Raw genomic sequence first — 26,873 nt, forward strand, 5'->3', positions numbered from 1 at the left:
GCAAGGATCATGTGTCCCAATTAAGTGAGTATCTTGTTTTGTATTCACCAGCTCATAAACAGATGATGAACCAGAGCAGACTGCCCTGATGACTCTTGGAGGAAGAAAGGAATGACATCACTGGAGACCCTGAAGGCCTGTGCTCAGGCAGATGGCACACACACACACACACACACAGCCTAGGCTGTGATTGCTGAACCCCATGCTGAATGGCAAAGAAACCCGTCTCATGACCAGCTATCAGGGGAATTCTCTGAGCCAGGCAGTCACCTCTAACTCTTCTGCCAGTTAAGGCGAAGGGGACTCTTTGTGATAAGGGTGATGTTACACTCCTCAAATGCGCAGTTATGATAGCTTTTCTTAAATGCTTATTCAAACATTTATTCGTGAATAAGGGAAGGAAATGGGATTTGTTTAAATTCAATTTCTAGGTCCAATGCAACCTATTATGGCTGTCCCCAATACTGAACCACCGGGTTGTCATCAGTACCCCACCCCACACAGTCCCCTCAAACTAGTCACAGCCTCCAGATTGAGCCCCGAATCTGTAACCACTCCAAACAATACTCCCCAAAGTGCCAATGCCCTAAATAGACCCCCTGCCATCACCAACCACCAGAGAACCCTCTTCTGTCATCCATACCTACAAAATCCCCCTGTTGTCACCAACGCCCCAGGCAGGTTTCCCTAATGAATAGTCCTCTATAAGAGCCCTATCCCATCAGCCAGAGCCCCACTCACCCCTTCCCCTTACCAACGTCCACCGAGACCCCACTCCTGTTACCAGTTCTCGAATATCCCCTCCCCATTCACCAATATCCCTCACGGACATCTGTCACCAACTCTGTCATCCCCACTCCGCCAGCAGCCCCTCTCAGCGCCCTCTCCTGTCCCTCCCCTTGACATGCGGCCCCGCCCCTTGACATGAGGCCCCGCCCCTTGGCGCGGCGTCCCAGCGAGCGGCGCCGGAAGCTCCGCCCCCTGAAGGTTGCTAGACTCCGGTAGCCGGAAGTCCCGCCTGCCGTGTAGTCGCCGCCGCCGCCGCTACCGCTGCCGCCGCCGCCGCCGCCGTTGTTGTGGTTGGTGCGCTGAGCTCCGCGGCTCCGAGAGCCGGCTGCATCCTTTCCCCGCTGCCGCCGCCGCCATGAAGTGGATGTTCAAGGAGGACCACTCGCTGGGTAAGCGCTCGGCCATTGGCCCCGCCGTGGGGGCTGGGGCGGCGGGTGGGCCCCCTCCCCCACTCGGGCCGCCCTGGGTTGGGCCCGGTGGGGCGGATGCCGCACTCTGGTCTCGGGTCGCCGAGGTCCCGGCACCCCGGGCGGCTGCCCACCCACCCCGCGCCGACCTCTGCGGGACCTTCCGGGAGCCAGTGGACCGGGGACCGAGGTTGCCGGGACGCCTGAACGAGGACCTGGGGCGTTCGCAGGTCACGGTGGGGAGGAGGGCCGGGGGCTCGGGACCCGGCCGGCCGGTCAGGCGCGATAGTCAGCCCGGTGCGTTTCTCCCATAGAACACAGATGCGTGGAATCTGCGAAGATCCGAGCGAAATATCCCGACCGGGTTCCGGTGAGTGGACTCCCCGCCCCCTCACCTCGCTGTCACCCTTGCTGTTTAGGACGCGTGATAGGGCCCCAGGCCATTCAACAGTTGACAAGTTTAGATTCCAGTCCCAGTTATAGTAGTAGATGGGCCAGACTGGGTAAGGGAACAGCTGGGGCCGGGGCGTGAGGGGCTTGAGTTGATGCTGTTCAGGATGCCTCAGTGCTGAATCTCCTGATCTAGGCCAACAAGCTGTCAGAAGCCTCTGGGCTTCCCTAGACAATTATGTAATAAACGATGTTCTAGGACAGGGCAACAGGTCACAGCCACTTTTGGGAATGGTGGTGGAGGGAGACTTTCACTTTGGTCTTGGAAGTGGTACTTTAGTCTCAGGACATTGATCTTTAACTTTGAGCCTCCATCTTTACCTGACTTCTAGTTCCCTTTTCTCACTCTGATCTTGACATCCTTTCCTGACTAAAAAAATCTGAGAAGCCACTTCTAGTGGCTTGTGTTTAATCAATGATACTTATCCTGTATTTATCCCATGGTAGGGGAGATAGTTTCTGTAACCCTTATTTATTTTTAAGGACATCCAGGCCTGTTATTGTAGCTTATTGCTTGTGAACAGTTCCTTTGGGGAGGGGGCAGGAGGGATAAATTTGCAACTTAGTTCAGAGAGAAGCAACAGGCCAAATGAAGAGCTTCGTTCTTGGCTGGCTGGGCTTGCCAGTCATTCCCATTAGTCCATCCATTCTCATTTCCTGTGTTCCTTGAGATCTTAATTCCTCTGTAGTGTGAAGGCAGATCCATTCTGTGGTCCAGCCTGGAGTGACAGGCTGTAGAGGAAACCCTCACCAGATATTTTCGAGTCTGCCCAGACAAAATGTTGAAAAGCTTTGTAGTGAGGGCTGTGTTTCTCTTATGCGTGCTGATATCAGGGATGAGAAATATAATAGTTGACCACAGAAAAGCACTTACCGTTTCCCTATAACACATTTATATCAGTTCTTAACCTCCAGAGTGTGTGGTTTATTAAATCAGGGGCATATTTTCTCATGTTATGCAGTTTCCCAAACACCTCCTTGCCCACACACTGTTCATCAGCTCTCCAACAATGCAGGGCCAGAGCCTCACATTAGAAATCTAGTCCTGACCTTTCTTTCCTTTCACAGGTGATTGTGGAAAAAGTCTCAGGCTCTCAGATTGTTGACATTGACAAACGGAAGTATCTGGTTCCATCTGACATCACTGTGGCTCAGTTCATGTGGATCATCAGGAAAAGGATCCAGCTTCCTTCTGAAAAGGCAATATTCCTGTTTGTGGATAAGACAGTCCCACAGTCCAGGTGAGAGCTGTTTACTGCTATTGGCCATCTGCTTGATTGCTTACAGAACTCAAAACTTTGGAGGTCTGAAAACTCTTAGAGGTCCTGACGAGAAATCTGATTTTTGTGCTCCCTGACATCAGGAGTTCAAGGAAAACAAGAAAGGGCTTCAATAGGTGGGTGTGCGCTTTGGGTTAAAAAAACAGAACAAGGCCTGGACTTAAATATCATCATTTCTTTTTTTTTTTATCCTCAAACACCCAAGAATCCTTTTAAATAGTTCAGGACTTAATTAGGCTTAAGCTATCAGTAGAACTGAAGCCTGAAACGAGGTTTTCTCCAAATGATCCATGAAATAAGTCTTGTCGTTCTTCCCCAGGAGCTTGTGGTCTCTGCTGAGGCTCAGCTTCAGTTAATCACCCTGCCTACTTGCTCGCTTTCCAGGCTCAGCTCTGGCCACTGTGAGAGTACCCTGAGAGCAGCTGCCTGATCCTCAAGTACGTGGAAATGGCTGCTGGCCAGCAAAGGGCTCTGAGGTCTCTTTACAGACTTACACCTCTCTTGGTACCACCTGCTCTGACTTTCAGAGTAACCACCCCCTTGCTTTTGCTCTTGTGCTGCCTGGAAGCAATCTTTGGGATAACTTGGGGCCTGAATCTAGGCAGGGGCATTACAGTTCCCTTCTAGGTAGTTGACAGTCTGACTTTAGTCCTCTGTGGAAAGAGGAAAATTTTCTGGCTCAGTCTGTATCCCTGGTCAGTCCTTTCCTATTACTGATTTGAGTACTTCTAGGCCCCTCCTCTGAATGTGAATTCCTGGCTGCGTCTCATCTTAGTGACCCAAACTAAGTTTCATTTGTTATCCCCCCAAAAATAGTACTTCTGAAGCTAAGGCTTTAAGAACTCCTGGGAACTAGCCCAATGTGGCCAAAATATGTTTCTTTTGAAAATCCTTGAAAGCTCCAGAAGAGGCCTAAGCCAAGTTCTAGTCCTTTTCCTATGAAAGGTAGACAACTCTGGCTACTTTTTGGTCTGATCTTCTCTTTCCCAGTCTCTACCACCTCCACCTCTTGGTATTTGGCAGAGTATAAGGGAGAAATGGAAGGTTCTTCCGTTAGGCCAAGGTTCTGCTTGAGGAGACAGGCCAGGTCCTGCCTAATGGGTGCCATTGGTCTGCTTACAGCTGTAGCTCAGGAAGCTGCGGTGTCGCCAGGGGTGACCTTGTCATCCCATTGGGCTCTCCCAGCCTTCCTTCGCAGGCCTCTGGGCAGTGTGGTGCTAGGCACACTCTTCACCAGGGAAGGCTGGTGAAGCCCTGGGCATCTGTGGTCACTCTCCGCTTCCCTTCAGGTAGTGGGGGAGGTAAATCTTCATTCATGCCACCTGCAACTTCTGCAGCTCCTTGGTGGCCCTATGTTTTCTCCTTCCTGGTGGTGGCTTCCTATGGGAGGAAGTAGGTGACTAGGATCTGTGGCATTGAGTTTTATTTTCCTTGATTCTAATCCTCTGATACTTCTTGAAAGGAAGCAGGCTTCTGGAGACATTAAGATTACGTTATCTAGCAATTAAAATGGCTGAAGATTTTAACTAACGCCCTCTCCCCCATTATCCCTGAAATATAAATAGAATTGGAAATGAAAAGTGATTCTCAGGGCGGCAGAGGCTGCTTCAGGGCCATTTTCTCTCTAAGTTTTATTTGCCTTTCCAACCTGGTAAGAATCCTCCCTGAAACAGATTACACCAGTGACCCAAGTCACTAACCAGCCCCTCTGCCCAGGCTCTTCAGCGCCCTTGGACCCAGTTAATGACTTCCTGCCCCATATTTAATGTACCAGTTCTTTGTTTGTTTGGTTTTATTCTTAAAAACAAATTTGCTTATAAATAAAAGAGGCATGTGACATCATTGGCCTTTATGCAACTGATGGCTTCACAAACAAAATTGCCAGTCTCCTTCCTAAAGCTGTTGTTTGACTCAGTGTTGCCATTTCCTCCCCAAGGCAGTAGCAGCCTCTTTCGTAGCACTTTTCAGCCTCCTTAGGGAAGCATGGAGCCTCCTTTAACCTTCAGCCAGTGCTTGCAGCCTTTGGAGAGTGGCTGGGGAAATCAGAGTTGAGAGAGGAGGAGCCCTCCCCCATACCATAACAGACAGATCTACACAAGGATAATTTACGTCTGAGGCTGAGCGAAAGTAACTTCATTTGTTCCTGCCTTGGAGCGGAACTTTGCAGGTGACCATCACGTAAAATAACGTGATTATTGTTTGAGTAGTTAGTATTAAATATTGATTCTAGAAATAGAGACAGAAGCAAGTCTCTAAGAGTTTTACTTTCAAAATTCTGAGTTCTCTTTTTTAAAAAAGGGGAAATCTCAACTGCCTTTTCCCATTTCCCATTGAAAAGTTGAATTCTCTGCCTAGGTGCCTGCATCCAGAATTGGGCCAGAAACGAAGGGAAAACTATGCCTTGGTGCAGACAGGACTTGAGAAAGAATATCAGTGTATGTTTCCCAGTCACGGCTTTAGAGGGGAACCCAGACGTGGCAGTGGTGCCCACCTTTGGTCTTTGTTTAGAGCACAGATAAGAGTCTTCTTAATCCCCTGTCTAAAATAGAAACAGGAGTATATTATTAAATAAAATATATCTAAGATGTTATAACTTGGGAATGTTACATTGGGAAATCCGTGCTGTTTAAGATTATGGTGTTTAGTTGCTCCTGGCTCTTAAAGAGGTACTAAGTAAAAGAAGTTGTGATGTCTTACAGTCCAGACTTCATTTAGAAAGGTGCTTAAATGAAGCACATTTGATCATTTCTGGGTAAATACCTCTTCAAGAGCAGGGTTTATCTTAACAGTGGAATAGAGTTTATTTATATCAGAGAAAAATCTGATAAAAGGAATAAGCAGTAGTTAATTTTTGTATTTTAGAATCTTGGGCAGCCTTTAGGGCCATGTTAACGTTCACTCTGAGGCCTGTGCCTTTCCAGGATCCACAGCAGTGGCCGTTGTCCTCCCAGTTCACCCCACCCAACCTCCCCCTGCTGGGAAAGAGATAAATCCAGATACAGTTGAAGCACGTGGGGCGCAGAGCAGATGGATGGCCGGGTGGCCCATCAGCCCAGCCAATTCCTGAGTCAGGCTGGACCCCACAGCCTCCGCAGCCTGGCCTTGGCTGGGCCCAGGGGAAGGCTGTGCAGGAATAGGGCATCCACACAGTTCTAGGTCAGCCTCCCCCAGTTCGTAGGCTGGTGAGCAGCTTGAAACTGGCGTGCGCTCAGCAGCATGGCCATTCCTGGGTGTGGATCCTTCTGAAAAGTGCCTTTATTATTGGTTAGTTTGTCTAGACCAGTTTATCTTGAATGGAAGTGTAGGGGACAGGGTTTTAGGGGGCAATTTAGGTTCACTTCACTCAGTACTTCAGGGTCCCACCATACCTTTAGCTTGGCTCCATGGCTTAAAACTGCCACTGGCTTTCCCATTTCTTCCCTTGTCAGACTCAGAGCTTGAAGGTGGCAGTCCCCTACCACCACTGCTCAGCAGCCTTCTTCTTGGATGAGTGTCTCTTTGCTTTCAGATCCTCTGCTGCTCCAGTAGTGGCCCATCTGGTGCTGTGTGGCTTGGGCCTCTGGATTCTGAGAGGGGAGCCCGACTTCTCAGAGGTGTACAGAACTTGTCCTAAAGGAACACACCAGCCTTCTGCTGTATGCTGCCTGCTGAAAAGGGGCACGTTTTGCATCCCTGCCCTTCCACTTGGCTATACTTTTTTTTTTTTTAAATTATTTTGTGTCCCTCATGACTTTTTTTTTAAAGAGGGCTCTTTTTTAAGAAATTTAATTTAATTTAATTATTTATTTTTGGCTGTGTTGGGTCTTCATTGCTGTGTGCGGGCTTTCTCTAGTGGCGGTGAGTGGGGACTACTCTTCGTTGTGGTGTGCGGGCTTCTCATTGGAGTGGCTTCTCGTTGCGGAGCACGGGCGCTTCAGTAGTTGTGGCATGTGGGCTCAGTAGTTGTGGCATGTGGGCTCAGTAGTTGTGGCTTGCGAGGTTAGTTGCTCCGCGGCATGTGGGATCTTCCCGGAACAGGGCTCAAAGCCGTGTCCCCTGCATTGGCAGGCAGATTCTTAACCACTGCACCACCAGGGAAGCCCTTGGCTATTCTTTTTTTTTTCTTCTTTTTTTTGGCTTGGCACCCTGCACCCCACTCCACAAGAACCAAGCCTGACCCAGCGTGGCCTTGAGTGCTGCCGCCTCACCAGACCCTCTCTCCTGCTTTCCCTCCCACCGCCCGGGATCCAGCTTCCCTCCTGCCGCCTCAGCCATCAGCGACAGCGACACCCTCTCCTCCCCTCCCACGGCTCCCCACGCCAGGTCGCTGCACCAGACAGCGGGTAACCACCTTGGCTATTCTTATAATGGGACTTTTTTTTCTTTTTAATTTATTTTATTATTTTTGGCTGCATTGAGTCTTCGTTGCTGCATGTGGGCTTTCTCTAGTTACGGCGAGCGGGGACTACTCTTTGTTGTGGTGCGCGGGCTTCTCATTGCGGTGGCTTCTCTTGTTGTGGAGCACGGCTCTAGGTGCGTGGGCTTCGGTAGTTGTGGCTTGCGGGCTCAGTAGTTGTGGCATGCGGGCTCTAGAGCGCAGGCTTAGTAGTTGTGGCGTATGGGCTTAGTTGCTCCATGGCATGTAGGATCCTCCCGGACCAGGGCTCGAACCCGTGTCCCCTGCATTGGCAGGTGGATTCTCAACCACTGCGCCACCAGGGAAGCCCCTTAATGGGACTTTTAAAAAAAGTATTTTTAAACTATATTTGTAGCCCTGCTCTTTTTTGGCTCCAGACCAAGTTATTCTGACTCTGTATGTGTGGCCTGATCCCACACGTGCTGTTTTTGAATTATACTGTACAGATGCGCCAGTCTTCTTTCTCGTCACCTAGAGAAGCCTTGGAATCAGGCGTTCAGTCACGGGCTGCTGACTGGAGCATTTAGCTCCCAGTGTTGAGCATTGTCAGTTTTCAAGTTCCTGCCCAAGGGATACCCTGAGTATAAGGACACTGTGCTACTGCCAACTAAGTAGAGTTTCCACATGACACTGCGTGGCAGAGAAAAGGAGAACAGTGAAAGGGCTCTTAAAATCATTAGGCACAGCCATCTAATTGTAAAATTACAGGATCTGAAGGACCTGCTGCTCAATGTGTGATACAGAAGCTGGCAGCAGTGGCCTTCCCTGGGAATTTGTTAGATAGAAATGTAGAATCTCATCCTTGACCCAGACCTTCAGAATCAAAACAGGCACTTTAACAAGACATCCAGGTGATTCCCTATGCATGTTTGTATGTGTGAGAAGTGCTATTCTAAGGGAGGTCTTCACAAAAGGTACAAGAATGCTGACGTTAGGTCATTAGATCTAGTTGTGTATTCACATGGAGGCAGCACAACTTGGTGGTAAGAATGTCTCCTAGCTTTGTGATCTGGCATGAATTAGTTAACCTCTCTGTGCCTCACTTTGTTTTTTAAATTAACTTATTTATTTTGGCTGTTTTGGGTCTTCGTTTCTGTGCGAGGGCTTTCTCTAGTTGCGGCGAGCGGGGCCACTCTTCATCGCGATACGCGGGCCTCTCACTATCGCGGCCTCTCTTGTTGCGGAGCACAGGCTCCAGACGCACAGGCTCAGTAGTTGTGGCGCACGGGCCTAGGTGCTCCGCGGCATGTGGGATCCTCCCAGACCAGGGCTCGAACCCGTGTCCCCTGCATTGGCAGGCAGACTCTCAACCACTGTGCCACCAGGGAAGCCCTGTGCCTCACTTTTATTATCTGAACTATGGATTATGATTGTACCTGCCTCCTAAGATTGTTCTGAGGGTAAAGAGTTAATACATGTAATGCACTTAAAACAAGTGCTTGGCACATAGTGTTTGCTATTATAATTAGAATTTTTATGATCAGCCTTTATAGCTGCTAGGGCACTGTTAAATATATAAACCAAAGTTTTACTTAAAAGACAATGGAATCTGAAGACAGAAAGCCACATGATTATGGGTCCTCCTCCCCCAACCCCGTCAGTCTCAGAGCCTGCCTTAGACAGTAGTCGTTCCGTGGTCTTGTTCACTGCAGACAACGTTCAGAGTCTGGGGTTTATAAGCTCCTCAAGTATTTCTAACTCAGCAGCACAACTTAGAGTCACTGCCCTTGGGCTTGTAACTTGCTAGGAGAAGAGCAGAACTTAGTCTGGCAGATGGAACCAAACTTGACATAGGCATCAAGGTGTGGCTGCTGCCTTTGAATTGCACACAGTGTCTGCTCCTTCCAAACCCCTTTGGTAATGATAGTGGGGAGACTGTAGTTCAGGTCTTATCACGGTCACCCTGGACACTTGTACCAAGCGGGGCAAGAGAGTTGTGGCAGTAGCGGTAGCTGTTTTCCCCTTTGCCTCATTCTGAGGATTCTCAGGGAAAAGCTGGGTTCCTCAGGGCATTCCTAACCACCAGGGTAAAAGTCTTCTTGAGAGACCCCCGCTACTTGTTCAAGCCCTTTGCTAGTTGCTGGCTCTTCACTCCACTTCCTGGCTCACTCTACTTCCTAATCCCATGCTTTTAAAGATAAGCATCTCCAAAACAAACAAAGACAGACAAGCATCTCTCCCTCTGGCAAGGGGATTGTTTCTCAACTTGGCTGCCTGTGGAATCATCTTGGGCATTTTTAAAAAACTAATTAATTTATTTTGGCTGCGTTCGGTCTTGCTGCGTGCGGGCGGGCTTTCTCTAGTTGCGGTGAGTGGGGGCTACTCTTCATCGCGGAGCGCAGGCTTCTCATTGCGGAGGCTTCTCTTGTTGCGGAGCATGGGCTCTAGGCGCACAGGCTTCAGTAGTTGTGGCATGTGGGCTCAGTAGTTGTGGCGCACAGGCTTAGTTGCTCTGCGGCATGTGGAATCTTCCTGGACCAGGGCTCGCACCCGTGTCACCTGAATTGGCAGGCGGATTCTTAACCACTGTGCCACCAGGGAAGTCCCCATCTTGGGCATTTTAAAACTTACTGATGCCTGGGTCCTACCTCCAGAGATTCTGATTTAATTGGTCTGGGGTGGGGCATGTCTTTCAAGCTCCCCATTGTTTCTGCTGTGCAGCTGAGGTTGAGACCTACCACCCACCACAGGTGTTCTCATGGGCACGGGTTCCTCCCTCTACCTGCTGCCCCCCAAGTCCTCACATGTTCCAGGGCAGTGTCGTCAATAGAAATGGCATGTGAACCACATATGCAATCTAAAATTCTCTAGTAGCCACATAAAAAAAAGAAAAACAGGTGAAGGTAATTTTAATAGTATATTTTTTTATCTGGTATATCCAAAATGGCATCATTTCAACATGTAGTCAAAATTGAGATATTTTACATCTTTTTTTTCATACTCTGATACTTTGAAATCTTGTGTATGTTTTACCCTTACAGCACATAGCAATTCAGATGAGCCACATTTAAAGTGCTGAACATAGTGGCGACTGCATTGGACAGCAGAAATATAGGACATTTCTATCACAGGAGAAATTTGTAGTGGACAGTGCTGTTTCAGGGAGTCCTTATTTTACAAATTCCAGTTAGATCCTCACAGGAAGCACGATTTTATTGTACAAGATGCCAGTGACAGGCCATTCTGTATTCATACTCATCCATGCCTACGTTATTACTAGTTCTCATCTACCCACACAGCCGAACCAGCTAAGCTTGAAAATGGGCAGGAAGAGTAGGAAAGGAGAAAAACTCCCCTTTATAAGTAAATGTGGTCTGCATTCCTGTTTACATGGTGGTCCCATACAGCTGCCAGGAGCAAAGCAGCAGCATGGCGCAGTCTTTGCTTCACCAGCTTGAGGCCTCCAACCCCTCTTTATCTACCCTCTGGCCCTTGTTCTCCTGAGTCCTGCATTTAAGCATCTGTTAAGACCTGTCCGGGCTTAGTGACCTCTGTCACCTCGGGGGCCGGCTCTCAGACTGCTTTGTCAGTGCTGGTTCTGGTTGACCCCACCACGCATGGTCACGCTGAGGTTTAGCACATGTCTGCACCTCCTGCTTACCTCTAATAGAGCAGTCATGTGGCCAGAGCTCACCTGGGGCTCCAGGTGTTACTAGTCTTACTCTGGAGCCAGTGCATCTCAGCAGAGAACTAGATTAGGTCTCCCCTGCTGCAGTCTGTTTTACTGCTGAGGGAAAGCCAGCTCTCCCACCCACACATGTTTAGTTTGAGCAATATCTATTTCTGGAGGGTTCTTAGGAAGCTTGGGCAAAACTTCTTTGGATCCCAGATATGAGAGCTTTTTGCATTACATGTGAGGAAAGTAACTTCCCTTCGATGACGCCGATGCAGATCTCTGGGGCACAGGGTTTCTGGCGGGCGAACTTCCACAGGAATCAGCCCACTCATTCTTTATCATGCTAGGTATGAATTATAAATCTTCAAATAGACCAGCCCTGAGGAGAGGAAAGCACAAGTACTCGTCCTTACCTTTGTCTCTCACCCACACAGGGATGGGCCTCTTAGACTCTTATTTTGCTTATTAGCTTTTCTCCCTAGCCCCCCCCCCCCCGCCATTCAGAAAGCATTGCGAAAGCACTAACCAGTACTAACCAACCACATCCACCCTAGGAGCTAGAGCTGGCTTCTGAAGGAATACCTTGGTGTAAGGGTGAGTCAAATGGCCTTGCCTGGGACAGGAGGATGGAGGTTGATTCTAGTCTTATCTACCGATTCCCAGAGAATTACTTTTTATCACCTACCACCAAAGGTGTGACAGAGTAGCTAGTTTAAGTAGTGAAATTCCTTATCCTCAAGCCATCTTTCTCCCAACACGTAGACTCAGTAATCAAACCCAATTCTCAATGTTGTTTTTTGTTTTTCTCTTTCAAGCCTAACTATGGGACAGCTTTACGAGAAGGAAAAAGATGAAGATGGATTCTTGTATGTGGCCTACAGTGGAGAAAACACTTTTGGTTTCTGAGGGCCAGTGCTGGGCTAGGTGCACCATTCCTGCTTGTGTATCTTGTAAATAGCTGGCCATTTTCAGTTACTATACCAGAACCTCTTAACATAGACCTATCAGTACATTTGTAACTGGATTTATTTCTTAATATATTGGAAGGTATTGTTTCCTTAGACTAGTAAATTATCATACAGAGTTTTATTTTGAGTTTTTCTTTTTGTGCACTGTCCTCATGGCTATACTCTCCAGGGAACTTGTTCCTCTGGGAATCTTATTTAACGAAGATATTTCCATATTGAAGAGAGGTAGGTGGGAATTAAAATGAAAGGGAGGGAGATGATGCATTTATTCTCGATTATGTTTGAGGTGTTAGATGGCTAAGTGTTAAAAGCATCCAAATTAAATCCTTAGCAATCAGAACACTTGCTTCACTAGATTTTGCCAACTGCCAATCATGTTGGACTGAGCTAATCTGTTCCTCTTTCTGAAACTGTTAAGGTAAATAATTAACAATAAAACTTCCTCTTATAAAGGCATTGCAGTGTGACCATGTCCTTTATTCACCTTCTTATAAATGGGTCAGAGAAGTAGCTCCTACATCTGCCAGGCTAGGAGGAGGATTTGTGGGGCCTATGGCAGCACAGCTGGGCACAGGAAGCAGTGGTCTGTGTCATGAGGAGGGAACTTTTTTTTTAAGTGGTTAATATATTCACATGATTCAGATGTCAAGTCTCTCTAAAAAGGTATACATGGAGAAGTCCTTCTCCCACCACTGTTTTCTGATTACCCTAACCCTCCACTTTTTGGGAAACTACTTGTACTGGCATCTTGTTTCTTTTCAGAGTTTGTTTTTGCAAGTTCAGTTAAATATGAATATATGTCCAAAATGTTTTTTTCTTATACAAAAGAGAACACATTATATCTATACTTAAGTACATTGGTTTTTTTAAAAACAGTATATCCTAGTGATCTTTCCATATCAGTTCATAGAAAGCCTTTAAATTTATTTTAGTATCGCATTGTGTGGATATATCATTATTACTGAAACTGAACAGGACCCTGTGGGGCTCCTGGGCACAGAAGCCTTTACGTGTTCCCCGTTTCTTGTAGGGAATAGACTCCAGCCTCCATGACCTTCCCTGAGTTTCGAAGGGCAGATTCAAACAGCTGCTGATCAGGGAAGGGAGGGGATGCAGAGACAAGGTGGTAGGAGCAGCCAAGAAACAACAGTGTAGCCTTGGGGCAGGTCCTGGTTCCAGGTCAAGGGGTACACATAACACCGCTGAGCTCTTTACAGAACTAAAACTCCCAACAAATGGAAGATGTTAGCATTCTTCATTCCAGAGAAGACCACCTGAGGCCAGATTAAAGGAACCAGAGAAGCTTATCAAGAGACCATCTGAGGCCTGGGACTGCCCTGGTGGTCCAGTGGCTAAGACTCCTTGCTCCCAACGCAGGGGACCTAGGTTCGATCCCTGGTCAGGGAACTAGATTCCCCCATGCCTCAACTAAAGATCCCACGTGCTGCAACTAAGACCCAGGCAGCCAAATAAATAAATATTAAAAAAAAAAAAAGAGAGAGACCACCTGAGGCCACATTAAGGGAAACAGAGAAGCTCAGTAGGAGGAGACCACCTGGGGCCAGATTAAAGGGATGCAGGCCCTGCACACACCCTAATCTTATGGGCAACTCTGCCCATTGCTATAAAACTCCTCACCAAATCCCCCCGGGGTTGGGATACAGTTTTTGAGGCACGAGCCCACTGTGTCCCCCTTTGCTTGGCAAAGCAATAAAGCTTTTCTGCTTCACCCAAAACTCTTGTCTCCGAGATTGAATGCAGCACTGGTGCACAGAGGCTGAGTTTTCAGCAACATTCCTAACTAGTGCCCTATTAACGGCATTTGGGTGGTTTGCAGTCTTTTACTATTACATACCGTGTTGGAATGATAACCATACACGTTATATGTACATGCATTCATGGTGCTGCTTTACAACCACTTTCTACAAATGAAAATTCAGATTTTTCCAGGCCATACATTTTATGATTTCTCACAAATTAGATGTGTAGGCTTGCCACTACACAGATGCATCTAAAAGGAAATGCTTATTTACTTCTCTAAGTCTTCCCCAGACTGTGGCTGGAGGCTAAAGCCATTACACAGATCATCAGAATAAAGAAACCAGGTATCATCCAGGGATCTAAGAACATGTAGTTAAAATGACTATCCAATTTTCTACTGGGGAAGGAACAAAGAGATTTAACTTCATCTTTACCAAATTATGTAAGCAATCCCTCCAAGTACTCTACTAATGTCAGCTTTCCAGATGGGATCAGAAAGCCAACTGTTTTTCTTTTAAAAGTAGTTTATAGTTAGCATTTATTGAGCACTCACTAGATATACCAGATAATTTACATACATTGTTGCAATTAATCTTCAAAAAGCCCTTACGAGATAGTGTCATTCTTGCAGCCAGCCACACTGCCAACGAGTGGCAGAACTGAGACTCTCCAAACTTGAGATTTAAGGGAAAAGACATAGCTGGCAGTGTCATTTTGTGATTTTTTTTTTTTCCTATTTACAGTATGTCTCACACTGTGCTAGACACTGGGGAAAATATGAATAAAGCATTACCCCCTACTCCAGAAGCTTACAGTCTGGTGCTAACCAACACATAAACAATTACAAAGCACTGTTCTAAGTGGTATGTAGAAAGTATTATTGGAACAGAGGAGAGAATAACTGTTACCTATAAAAACTATTCAAGCAGCCTTATTTGTAATATCAGTCAATAAAAATGGATATGTTAATACTGCTTTTAAAATGCAACAGATGAGTGAAGGTTTTTTTTTTTTAAAAAGGGAATTCCTTGGCAGTCCAGTGGTTAGGACTCTGCACTTTCACTGCCGAGGGCCTGGGCTCAATCCTTGTTCGGGGAACTAAGATCCCACAAGCCACGCAGTGTGGCCAAAAAAAAAAAGTTGCACGTAGTCTCCCCCGACTCTAGTCTGTAACAGACACTAGTAAGATTTTACAGATGAATTTTATCAAACTATGTAAGGAACCTTTAATCCTTTCTTAAAATTTCAGAGATTAGGAAAAGGGAATAATCAAAAATTAATTTTGAGACAAAATCTCAATGGCCAAAACTTTATGAGAAAAATTATACATTGATCTCATCAACATAGAAAAATCCTAAATATTAGTAAATAAAATTCAGTAGTATACCAAAACAATCATGACCAGGTAGCACTTAGCCCAAGAATGGGTTATATAGTTCATCATTATGACTGTTAATAAAACACCAATTTTTTTTTTTTTTTTTTTGCGGTACTTGGGCCTCTCACTGTTGTGGCCTCTCCCGTTGTGGAGCACAGGCTCCGGACGCGCAGGCTCAGTGGCCATGGCTCACGGGCCCAGCCGCTCCGCGGCATGTGGGATCTTCCTGGACCAGGGCATGAACCTGTGTCCCCTGCATCGGCAGGTGGACTCTCAACCACTGCACCACCAGGGAAGCCCTAAAACACCAAATTTAACAAAGGAGAATGTTGGGCTGTACCCCGCAGGCCTTCAAGGCCTGTACTTGCCCAGCCTCAGACTGAAGAAAGAGCCCAGAGTCAGTGACAGAGACATCAGTTGTTTAATGGATAGGGGATCTTACACATCCGGAGCAAAAGGGTCCTGGAGTGACACTCCACTGTGGATGGCAGACAGCAGGCAGGACATGGCAGAAGTCCAGGAAGCTGTGTGTGGGGGGGAAGGTTACCTGTTATGGGGAACTGATGTCAGGTTGGCTCATCCATTACCAGGGAAACCATCAGAGAGGCATGTCCCTCAAACCCCCTTTGATAAAACTAGCAGGGTGGAGCTGTTTTGATATAAAGATTAGAAGAATCACTAGCTGGGGGCAAGTACATAGGCAGTTACTGATTAGGCTCTATGATTAAGAGGGAAGGTCAGCCATGTGAGTAGGGTGTAGGTGAAGCAGGGACTGGTTAAGCAGGGGATGTACAGAGAGCAAGAGAACAAGGCATCCTGGATGGCCTGATCACATGGCAAAAACTATATGATCATGTCCTAGATGAAGGGAAAGCACCTGAAACAACTCAAAACCTATTTATAGTTTTTTATTTTTAAACTTCTTAGCAAATTAAGATTTCTTTAATTTGATAAAGGGTATTCATAAAAACTCTATAGCAAATGTGTACATTAGTATATAAAGCTATGGTGAGTATGGCAGTGTGGTACTGACAATGGGATAGACAAATACTTTAATGGAACAGAACCCAGAAATAGATCTGTGTATAAAACATGTCAGAGGTGGCATGACAAGTCATCAGGGAAACGATGAACCAGTTAACAAATGGGACTGCAGCAATTAGTTACTTATATGGTAAAATTTCAGAGGCATTCCTATTAAAAACAGGAACTAAAAAAGGAAATCTGAAGGGTGAACTTTATGGTATGTGAATTATATCTCAATGAAGCTGTTGAAGTCTGCGATCAGTGCTTTTACTCAACTTTGTCCTGGCATAAAACGAATATAATGAGGAAATGTAAATGAGAGCCATAAGAATCAGAAAGGAAGACTAAACCATAATATACAGACAGTGATAATCCACATAGAAAAATCTAAGAGAATCTATACAAATTAGAATAAGAAAGTTCTCCATAGTTGCTGGATACAAGATCAGTTACAAATATTGATGATGTTTCTACACACCATTTGTAACCAGTTAGGGAATATTACAGGAAAAAATTTCAGTTTCAATAGGAGCAAAATGTATAAGTGCATAGGAATAAACTTAATATAAGATACACTAATATACCATATTCCAGGATGAGAACATCCAATATGGTAAAGATGCATATTGCCTCCAGGTTAATCTGTGAGTTTAATGCAATTTCAATAAAAATCCCAATCAGGTATGTGTGTGTATGTGTGGTATCTGACAATTGATGGTAAAATCCATGTAGGAGAGCAAAAGCCAAGGATAACCAAGAAGTGTTAAGAAAAACAGGCCAGGGAGATTTGTATTAGCAGTAATTAAGTAATTAAGACTGTGCCATATGGCAAAGAGACAGACACATAAACCAGGGAACACAACAGAAACCCAGAAACAGATCCATGTTTAAAACATAGCTGTATTTTGGGAATTCTGTGGCAGTCTACTGGTTAGGACTCTGCACTTCCACTGCAGGGGGCACAGGTTCTATCCCTGGTCCGGGAACTAAGATCCCCGCAAGCTGCATGGCCAAAAAAAAAAAAAAAAAAAAGGCAGTACTTTAAAGTATCTGGAGTGAAAAATCAAAGGGGAAATGATGAACTAGTTAATCCATTATTTAAAATTGGTTATATATACATGAAAATAGATTCCTATACTATATAACAGGATTATAAAATAAATTCAAGGTGAATTAAACATCTAAAGCTGGAAAAGCAAAACTTTAAAAAGAACGAAATAATGCCATTTGCAGCAACATGGATGGACCTGGAGATTATTATACTAAGTGAAGTAAGCCAGACAAAGACAAATATCACATGATACCACTTACATGCTGAATCTAAAAAAAAAAAAAAAAAAAAAAAGTGATACAAATGAACTTATTTACAAAACAGAAACAGGCTCACAGACCTGGAAGACAAACTTATGGTTGCCAAAGGGGAAAGGTAAGGGGGGAGGGATAAATTGGGAGTTTGGGACTGACAATGTACACACTACTATATTTAAAATAGATAACCAACAAGGACCTACTGTATAGCACAGGGAACTCTGCTCAATATTCTGTAATATCCTAAATGGGAAAAGAATTTGAAAAAGAATAGATACATGTATATATATATAACTGAATCACTTTGCTGTACACCTGAAACTAACACAACATTGTTAATCAACTATACTCCAATATAAAATAAAAATTCAAAATAAAAAGAGTTGGGGACTTCCCTGGTAGCACAGTGGTTCAGAGTCCGCCTGCCGATGCAGGGGACGCGGGTTCGTGCCCCGGTCCGGGAGGGTCCCACATGCCGCGGAGCGGCTGGGCCCGTGGGCCATGGCCGCTGAGCCTGCGCGTCCGGAGCCTGTGCTCCACAACGGGAGAGGCCACGGCGGTGAGAGACCCGCGTACCGCAAAAAAAATAAAAAATAAAAAGAGTTGGGAGGAAGTTCTTAAGATAAGCTACAAAAATACAAACAATAAAGAAAAAGGTTAAATTTAAGTACATTAAAAATTTTTTTAACATCTTTATTGGAGTATAATTGCTTTACAATGGTGCGTTAGTTTCTGCTTTATAACAAAGTGAATCAGTTATACATATACATATGTTGCCATATCTCTTCCCTCTTGCGTCTCCCTCCCTATCCCACCCCTCTGGATGGTCACAAACCACCTAGCTGATCTCCCTGTGCTATGTGACTGCTTCCCACTAGCTATCTATTTTACGTTTGGTAGTATATATATGTCTATGCCACTCTCTCACTTTGTCACAGCTTACCCTTCCCCCTCCCCATATCCTCAAGTCCATGCTCTAGTAGGTCTGTGTCTTTATTCTCGTCTTACCCCTAGGTTCTTATGACATTTTTTTGTTTCTTAGATTCCATATATATGTGTTAGCATACGGTATTTGTTTTTCTCCTTCTGACTTACTTCACTCTGTATGACAGACTCTAGGTCTATCACATTAAAATTTTAAAAATTATGTTTTTTATTTCCTCAATATTATTCTTCAGTAATATTTTTACTGAGGGCATGCTGAAAAGTTGTTTTGATGTCACAAAAGATTTGTCTTATTAAATGGGAATATCACTCCACCTCTCTTTAATAAAAGGTGACCACATATATTATGGAATTTGAAAAAGCTTCATAACTTTAAAGAATTAAACACTTTATTTAAACAAAATTAATAGAAGCTGCAGATTGGATGAAAATGTTTGTAACAAATATAAACCAAAAAAGAATTAATATCCAAAATAAATAAAGAACTCTTCCAATAAGACAAACCACCCAAGAGAACAATGGGCAAAGACGAAGAATCCTTAACTTCAGTCCACTGTATATGTTGTCCATGCACTAACTCTATCGAGTGCCTTTCACAAAGACTACAATATGAACGGTGCCCCCTAGAGTTGTGCAGTGTACAACCTCTACACTAAAAGATGCAGACTTGCACTGTACAGTTGGTGGCCTTATGAAATGCAAAGGAAAGTAAACTCTGGTTTATTTTTTCACACTCATCAGATTGGCTAAAGTTTCAACATATAAAATGTTAGGGAGGATATGAAACATCTGGAATCCTCATAAACTGCTGTGTGGGTGTAAACTGGTACCATCACACTGGAAAGCAATCTGACAATATTCAGTTAAGTTGAAGATGCAGATAACCCATGACCTAGCAAATTCCATGTCTAGGTATATATCCTAGAAATATCCCCACCCATGTACAAGAGACGTGTACAAGAATGATCACTGCAGCCTTGTCTACATGAGCCAAGAATTGGAAACAGACTAAATGTCCGGCAACAGGAGAACAGAAGGATAATATGTGGTATAGCCATACAAAGGAATACTATATAGCGGTTAAAATGAATGCACTAGAACTACATATGTTAACATAAATAAATCTCCAAAATGGTGCTGATGAATGAAAAAAGCAAGATGCAGAAGTATATTCAGCATATCATTTCTATAAAGTTTAAAAACATGGAAAACAATTCTAAGTATTGCTCACAGATATAAAGTTATGTAATAAAAGTATAACCATGCAATTCAGGGTGGTGGTTACCTAATGGAAGGAGGGGAACAGTATCAGGGAGGGGTCAATGTGGGGTTTCAAATATAGCTAGTCATGTTTTATTTCTCCAGAAAATAAAAACCTGAAGCAAATATAGCAAAATATTTACTGCTGTTATTTCTTTTTATTGTTATGTTTGAACTATTAAATAACTTTTTAAGTTACATCAGTGAGAACAGGGATTGGGTCCTTCTCAAAGAACAGCACACGGGTGCCTCCAATTTCTCACTCCCCTTCACTCCTCAGCCCAGGAGAGGCCAGCTTCTACTTCCCTGACCCTGCCTTTGCTGAGGTTACCAAAAATAACCTTGTCCGCCCAGCTGAGGGGCTGGAGGGGAACCACGAGGTTCTTAATTCTTACCTTCCTTGTCTCTCTTTCTTTTAATATATTCTACACTCCAGATTACTCCCTCTTTGAAGCTCCTAGTTGCCGTTCTCCTGATTTTCCTCTGGCCTCTTGGTCACACTCCTTCTTGTGCTTCTCCACCTACTCCTGAACTCTCCATGTTCCCCAGGGTTCAGTCCAGGGTCCCCTTTTCTTCTCATTCTCTACACATTCTCCTTGGATGGTTTTATCCTAACCCGTGTCTTTAAAGACCTCCTATAAATGACTCCAAAATCTTGATCCTCAGTCCATCTCTCTCCTGAGCCCCAAGCCAGTCCTTCCAAATGTCCCCTCTTAGGTCCTTGGCCAGCAGTATCACAGAAATCCCAACTGTCTGAGCTCATCGTCCCCTGCCTGCAACTCCTGCCACTGACCCCCTCCCCAGCCCAGAGCAGCTCCTCTTCCTGGATCCCCTTTCCTCATATACAGCACCCCCTTCCCTCCTCTCACCCACACAGGAACCTGAGAGCCATCCTCAATGCTCCCTCAATCCTCATCCCCTACCGCAATCAGCCAATCAGCCTCACCAGCCTCTGCATATTTCTCAAGTCAGTCCCCTCCCAATGGCTCCTAAAACTGTTATTGTCTGGGCCTCATCATTTCTCTTATTATTACAGTAATCCCCCAACTGTGGTCTCCCTGCCACCATCCCTGTCCCTGACTAATCCATCCTCCTTGTTACAGAGGAGAGCGATATCGCTAAAATGCAACTTCCATCCCAATACCCTTTCCTCAAAAATCCTTTAAGTGGCAAGTCATTGGGATAAAACCATTCTCCTTTGCAGGACTCAAAAGTCCTCACCGATTTGCCCCGAGTGCCTCTCCAACCCCTCCCACACTCCCCCAGCCCAGCCACGCAGAGCTGTCATCTCTGGCCTTTGCATACGTTGATTCTCTACCTCAAATACCCTTCTCTCAAAGCTGTCCCTATGTGCGCCACCAGTTTCTCTTTGTTTGCTTCCCCTTCACCTCTGAGCAAGTATACCTGGGCCTATGAGATCTTCCTGTGCCCCTTCCTCTCCCAAGTTGGGAATTAGACCTCTATCACGGCCATCCTTGTGTTCCCTGCAAAGTCACTTTCCCACCTTCCCTATCAGTCAAGGAGTTAACAAGAGGACTAACCCCCCTCCTTGTATTTCAGGTGCACAGCACAAAGCCTGATATACTGATGGTTTCAGAAGATATATGACAGGTCCACCTGGGACTGAGAGCCTACCTAACAAGTGCTAATGCATCTTAATGTTGCAGCAGTGGCTGAAATACGTAAAGTATGTACTGTAGCCACACAGAAGGCATGGGGCAGGTATGTGCACCAGGGCACCAATTCCAAAGGGGGCCCAAGCATCTCCTTCAAGGAGAATTTAGAAGGAGGCCATGTAAATGTTCTTATTCTCAAAAGCCTCACTCTTCATTAGGCTGAATGGTAGAATGCTTTAAAAAGCACAATTGGGGATTTTATTTTTTAAATTTTTTCTTGCTAGAACCTTTATTATTTCAGAAATAGGCATCCTATGTAACTTGAGGTGGGTAGAATAGTTATTTATGGATTACTGTAGTAAATATTTGTCAAAACACCAAGTATCTCAATAATCATACACATTTCATTCATAAGAACTTACAAAAATAACTCTTCTGTGTCAAAAAACTTATAAATAATGGTCTATGGAGGAGAGAAGGAAAATTCTGCTAGGGGAAACTCTAGTGAAGCATTTTCTCCATTACATTTTTGATTGATATAGTTCATGAAAGAAGCCTCGCTTTGCCTTCCTTTTTTTTAGTGATTCCTCTGAGAGGGAATGCAAGAAACTAAATCTGAGGGGGAAGACTGCTTTCATAATCTCAAGTGTAAACCACGAATAGGCTTTTCTGATAAAAGCTTTAAAGCCTGAAGAGATAAGAAAGGCAAGCATGTATTCCTTTAAACATTTCAATAAATTTGCAAAAATATTCAGCAACTATGCACGTATTGTTTGTATACTTAAAAATGCAACAATTTTCATGCTTCGAATATTTTTTCCTGAGTGTTTTAAGCATGTTTTGTTCTAGACAATTCAAAAGTAAGACTTACACACACACATAATATATACAACAGGAATTCTCCACATGATTAGCATTGTGGACTCTCCTAACAGTGTCAAACAATGAGAAGCCAAACGTGATCACATCCATATCGTAAGGAGAGCCTGGAGAATCACTTATGTCTTTGTTTTCTGCTCAGTGCTTCTGATAAGTTCAGCAGATGTACGGCCATGACTTGTTTCCAAACATCCAGACCCCCTCACTGGCTCACCACAATTACACGAGTGCTAAGTTCTAAGTATTCGAAGAAAGACTGCAGGTGTCGCTTTACTTCTCTCTGGTCCCTTTACCAAACCCCTACATCACTTATGACGTTACTTTTTAATATTTTGCAATCCAAAATGAAAAATGCAGGTACACAAGTTTGCTAAATTTCATTTAACCAAATAAACTTAAAAATAGATAAAATACTTAAATTCCTGCAACACAAAACTTGGTTTTCATATTCATTTGAACATTTTCGAATTACTCAAACATGAGAATTGAAAATGTGTGTGCTATTTGGAAGAGAACTACTGAGTTTATTCTCCAGAAGAAAAAGCAGACCTGAAGCATCACATTACTGGAACACCTGAAATGTTGACAAGTTCTTACCTTCTAAACTTCAACGAAAGCTGCTTGCACAAACTATTTAAAGAATATCTGCCCCAGGCTTCCCTGGTGGCGCAGTAGTTGAGAGTCCGCCTGCCGATGCAGGGGACACGGGTTCGTGCCCTGCTCTGGGAAGACCCCACATGCCGCGGAGCGGCCAGGCCCGTGAGCCATGGCCGCTGAGCCTGCACGTCCGGAGCCTGTGCTCCGTGACGGGAGAGGCCACAACGGTGAGAGGCCCGCGTACTGAAAAAAAAAAAAAAAAAAGAATATCTGCCCCTATTAAACAAGCCAGATATCTGATGTATTAAGGAAGTCAGAAGCTGAGTCACTTCATTTCTTTCTGTTGACTCTAGTTGCCAGAATACTGGCAACTCACATCCATGTAGATTCCCAGCATCGAAATGATGGGATCGTATTTTTGAACTCCATACACTGGTACTACTTCTGCACGCTTGATTACTTTCTGTGTATCATACAGAAGAAACATGCTGAAAAGAACTAATCCACCATAAATTTTCAGTGAGTACAGAGTGGCACCAGCCACAGTGGTAAGTGGAAGAAACATAGATCTTAGTGAGGACACAAAGACGACACCCAGGCCCACGCCCAGGGGTGCTCCCATGTTCAAAAACTTCTCACTGGGTGCACATATGGCCACAGTGGAGAGGCCTCCCAGAATTCCAGCTGTGTACCATGCAGCTGTGATGAGAAGAGGCGCCCCCTAATATCGTCAGAGGAGCCACCACTGCACCCATCACACCAGAATGTAGTAACCAAGCAAAATGCTTTGGGCCTGGGCTCTGGTCATATGATATCGACTGGACCAGCATTCCAGCTCCAATCATGGCTGCAAAGGTTGCACCAATTGTCACCCAAGAGCCTTTCATCATGAAGTTCACGAGGGCAGGAGTTCTGCTCACTGCCAGGGCAGACAAAGCTGTTATGCCGATACTTCCTGCTAAGTACATATAGGTGGTATGAATTCTATCCTTCACATACTGAGGCCAAATTACAGCTTTTTCAATAGCTCCAATCTCTGGGCTTCCCTGGTGGCGCAGTGGTTGAGAGTCCGCCTGCTGATGCAGGGGACACGGGTTCGTGCCCCGGTCGGGGAGGATCCCACATGCCGCGGAGCGGCTGGGCCCGTGAGCCATGGCCTCTGGGCCTGCGCGTCCGGAGCCTGTGCTCCGCAACGGGAGAGGCCACCACAACAGTGAGAGGCCCGCGTACCGCAAAAAAAAAAAAAAAAAAAAAAAAAAATAGCTCCAATCTCATTAGACACTCCCAAGCCATAGTAGCACAAAGCTCTAAGACCAACAGCAGCCCCTCCAGCAATCTTCCCATCTGATCAATTTTAAATATTTTTTCCAATGATGGTTCCAAAGCTGCCTCCTTGAGTTCTTGGCTAGTTTTCCCACGCCAAATTCCAATTCTTGTCCTGGTGGCATATTCCCTGCTGGGTGTTAAGAGCCATTGATTTTTCGTGATGGAATTCTTCACAACAGGGGAGGCCTTGGTGAAAGCTGGTGGAAAACCCTGGAAGGTAGTGTCCGGAGACACACAAGTCTTGCGGCCAGCATGGTGGTGCACCAGGTTTACCAAGCGATCGGAAACGCTCAGTCCCTGGTCAACTCAAGCGCGCAGTTCCCTTTCCGGCCGGCAACACGCGATGACTACCACCTCCCGTGCCCTCCGCCCACCTCTTACTCAATTGTGGATTTTAAATTACCCCTTTCATCTTTATTTCCTCAGGGAGAAAAAAACAATCCTGGTGGTTGACATCAGGAAGGCGAGGCCACGGAGTTAGGTAGGAGGATCTACATATTTCTCTGTGATCAACAGCTCTGCTTCCTCACCTCCTTAGCTGCTGGAGACAGGCTGCTGCTTCCAGATGTGGGATGGGGTGGTGCACGCAAACAAACGCCTGGTGCACAGCAAGGGGCTCCACAAACATCTGCCCAACACACTTCTCCTAAGGACGATCTCTTAACGTTTGTTAGCAAAAGTTCTGGAAATCAGGATCAGTAAACTGCAGAGTACCTTATAAGCGGCAGTGACAGACCAAGGCAGGAACTGCACACGCGGTAGGCAGCCCTCCTCATGCCTGTGCTGAACAGTATCTCATCTCATCGCCACAACCCCACTGCCGGGGTAGTGTTGCCCTCATGTCAAAGGTGAGGATACTGACGCTCTGAAAATGCACTTACCCACCCAAGATCACACACTCAGTCCATCCTGGAGTCACAATTCAAACTCAAGTCTATGGCCAAAGTCCATCCTTGTTCTGCTAGACCAGAGGTTAGAAGCTGAAGGCCTGTGTCTACGTGGACCCTAGACATGTACGTAAAAACACAACTTTCTTGCTTCTCCTCAAAAAATTCTGAAGTTCTGGCAACAATCAGCCAGAACAAAATAATGGCTCCTCTTTGGACAAGGAACTTGCCAGTTCACTCCACCTACTTTTTTTAAAAAAAATTTTATTTATCTATTCATTTATTTAGGCTGCACTGGGTCTTAGTTGAGGCATGTGGGCTTCTTAGTTGCGGCATGCATGCCGGATCTCGTTCCCCACCAGGGATCGAACCCGGGCCCCCTGCATTGGGAGCGTGGAGTCTTACCCACTGGACCACCAGGGAAGTCGCTCACGCCACCTATTTTTTAAACGTTTCCTATTCCTGGATATCTTTGGGCTTACAACCTTTGCACCATAGTTTACGTGCCATCCTTTATTTCGAACAGAATTCTTCCAAAGTATATGTAAGCAAAATACTAACCCACATTGGTCAACCCCATCTTTCATGGGAGAGGCAAAGAGCTGGGCTGCGTGACCTGCCTGCATCGGCACAGGTGAGCGAACGGTGTCATCCGGACCTGTTGAGACTGTACTCTTGCTCCCTCGCCCCGAAGCCTGGTTTCTCCCGCTGCCAGCTGTTTTCTCAGCCCAGCAGTTACTGATGTGCTGGGATAGGAGGGCATTCACATACCACTGGGGAAATGAGGAAAAGTATAGCATGAAAATACCAACTGAAAAGGTACTCACTAGAGGTCAAAATAGTCCACTAGTAGCAGCAATAAAAAAGGAAGTTGATGAAATCTTTGGGGGGAGGGACAGGGAACATATATTGAGAAGAGCTCTTTGCTTTCTCTCAATTAATAGAAGCTAATTCAATTAAAACTGGGGCAGACTAGATTGAGGGTGCCTCTATTGCTGGGCAAAGCTCGGGTTGCCCACAGTTTAATTCCGTTTTTTTTTTTTAATTTATTTGTTTACTTTTGGCTGCATTGGTTCTTCGTTGCTGCGCATGGGCTTTCTCTAGTTGTGGCAAGTGGGGGCTACTTTTCGTTGCGGTGCGAGGGCTTCTCATTGCAGTGGCTTATTTTGTTGTGAAGCACGGGCTTTAGGCGCGCGGGCTTCAGTAGTTGTGGCATGGCCCACGGTTTAACTTCTCAGAGATTTCCTGAGAGGTTGCACATAAAGGTCTGTTGTTGAACTGAAGAAAGATGCTGGGAATAGGCTCTCTGATCCTGCTCTGTTGTCAGGTTGGTTTCACCACCCAGGGGCCCACCGTGCCTCTGCCCATGGAGACACTGCTGGGTTTCAATGTGCTTTTCATTCTCTTGGCTGCCTGAGCAAACAGCCATCACTGTTTCCATTGTGAGCTCTTCTCCGTCTGGAGCCAAGCCCAAGTTCATGGAACATGTGCTTGCGACCAACATTTGGCAGCCTGGGTCCCCACTTGGAGCGACTTTCTGCCTTTGCCTTTTTCCCATCAAGACAGTTCCTGAATCTGGAGACTGAAGAGCAGTGCTGAACACGCTTAGTTCTAAAAGCTGGTTCCTCATCCTGCTAGCTCACTGGGATGAGGGACAAAAAATTCACACCAAAATCCAGAGCCCAGGTTACAAAGACAAAAATTATTTCCATCCCTCCCTTGTTACCAACACGACTGAGGGCATACATATCTCACAGCATCAATGGGCTTAGTTTCCTGGAGAAAATTTCTCTTTGTATTATCTACCGAGTTAAGAATTTTTATGAGAAATCCTAATACAAGTGGAAAAAAATTGAGCATCCTTATCCTGAGGCCTCATTTTCTAGGTCAGGTGACAGAATGAAGAGATTAAATGCTTTCCCCACATCCACATAGGAAGTAGTGGCAGAGTTGGTACTAGAACATAATTACTTGAATATCCAGA

The 26,873-nt window shown here is 45.3% G+C and overlaps 3 protein-coding genes and 1 pseudogene across 15 annotated transcripts in view; 1 reads left to right on the plus strand and 3 right to left on the minus strand.

Moving 5' to 3' along the window:
• The window catches only part of TMEM231 (transmembrane protein 231), an 86,500-nt gene that overhangs the window by 52,720 nt on the left and 6,907 nt on the right, over positions 1–26,873 (minus strand). The gene's annotated exons all lie outside the window — the stretch shown is intronic.
• On the plus strand, positions 1,012–12,362 carry GABARAPL2 (GABA type A receptor associated protein like 2). Its single transcript, XM_067717864.1, has 4 exons — positions 1,012–1,178; positions 1,511–1,566; positions 2,715–2,887; positions 11,754–12,362. The coding sequence occupies exons 1-4, from the start codon at positions 1,145–1,147 to the stop codon at positions 11,842–11,844; spliced, it is 354 nt and encodes a 117-aa protein (XP_067573965.1). The 5' UTR covers positions 1,012–1,144; the 3' UTR covers positions 11,845–12,362.
• Positions 5,905–26,873, minus strand: part of ADAT1 (adenosine deaminase tRNA specific 1) — a 49,885-nt gene continuing 28,916 nt past the window's right edge. For 5 of the 12 annotated variants that reach the window (XM_067717850.1, XM_067717852.1, XM_067717853.1 and 2 more), the window contains one exon: positions 12,167–15,569. Coding sequence is in view for 6 of the 12 variants with exons in the window: in XM_067717853.1 (XP_067573954.1) it covers positions 15,467–15,569 (103 nt within the window). In the remaining 6 variants the exon portion in view is untranslated. Of the gene's footprint in view, positions 6,574–9,188; positions 11,318–12,166; positions 17,074–24,250; positions 25,663–26,873 lie in introns of those variants that run through there. The other 7 variants (XM_067717854.1, XM_067717848.1, XM_067717845.1 and 4 more) reach the window with 5 other exon arrangements.
• On the minus strand, positions 12,167–23,708 carry LOC137214313 (growth hormone-inducible transmembrane protein pseudogene; annotated as a pseudogene).

This window comes from Pseudorca crassidens, chromosome 20, assembly GCF_039906515.1.
Source record: "Pseudorca crassidens isolate mPseCra1 chromosome 20, mPseCra1.hap1, whole genome shotgun sequence".
In the NCBI taxonomy this organism is placed as follows: Eukaryota; Metazoa; Chordata; class Mammalia; order Artiodactyla; family Delphinidae; genus Pseudorca; species Pseudorca crassidens.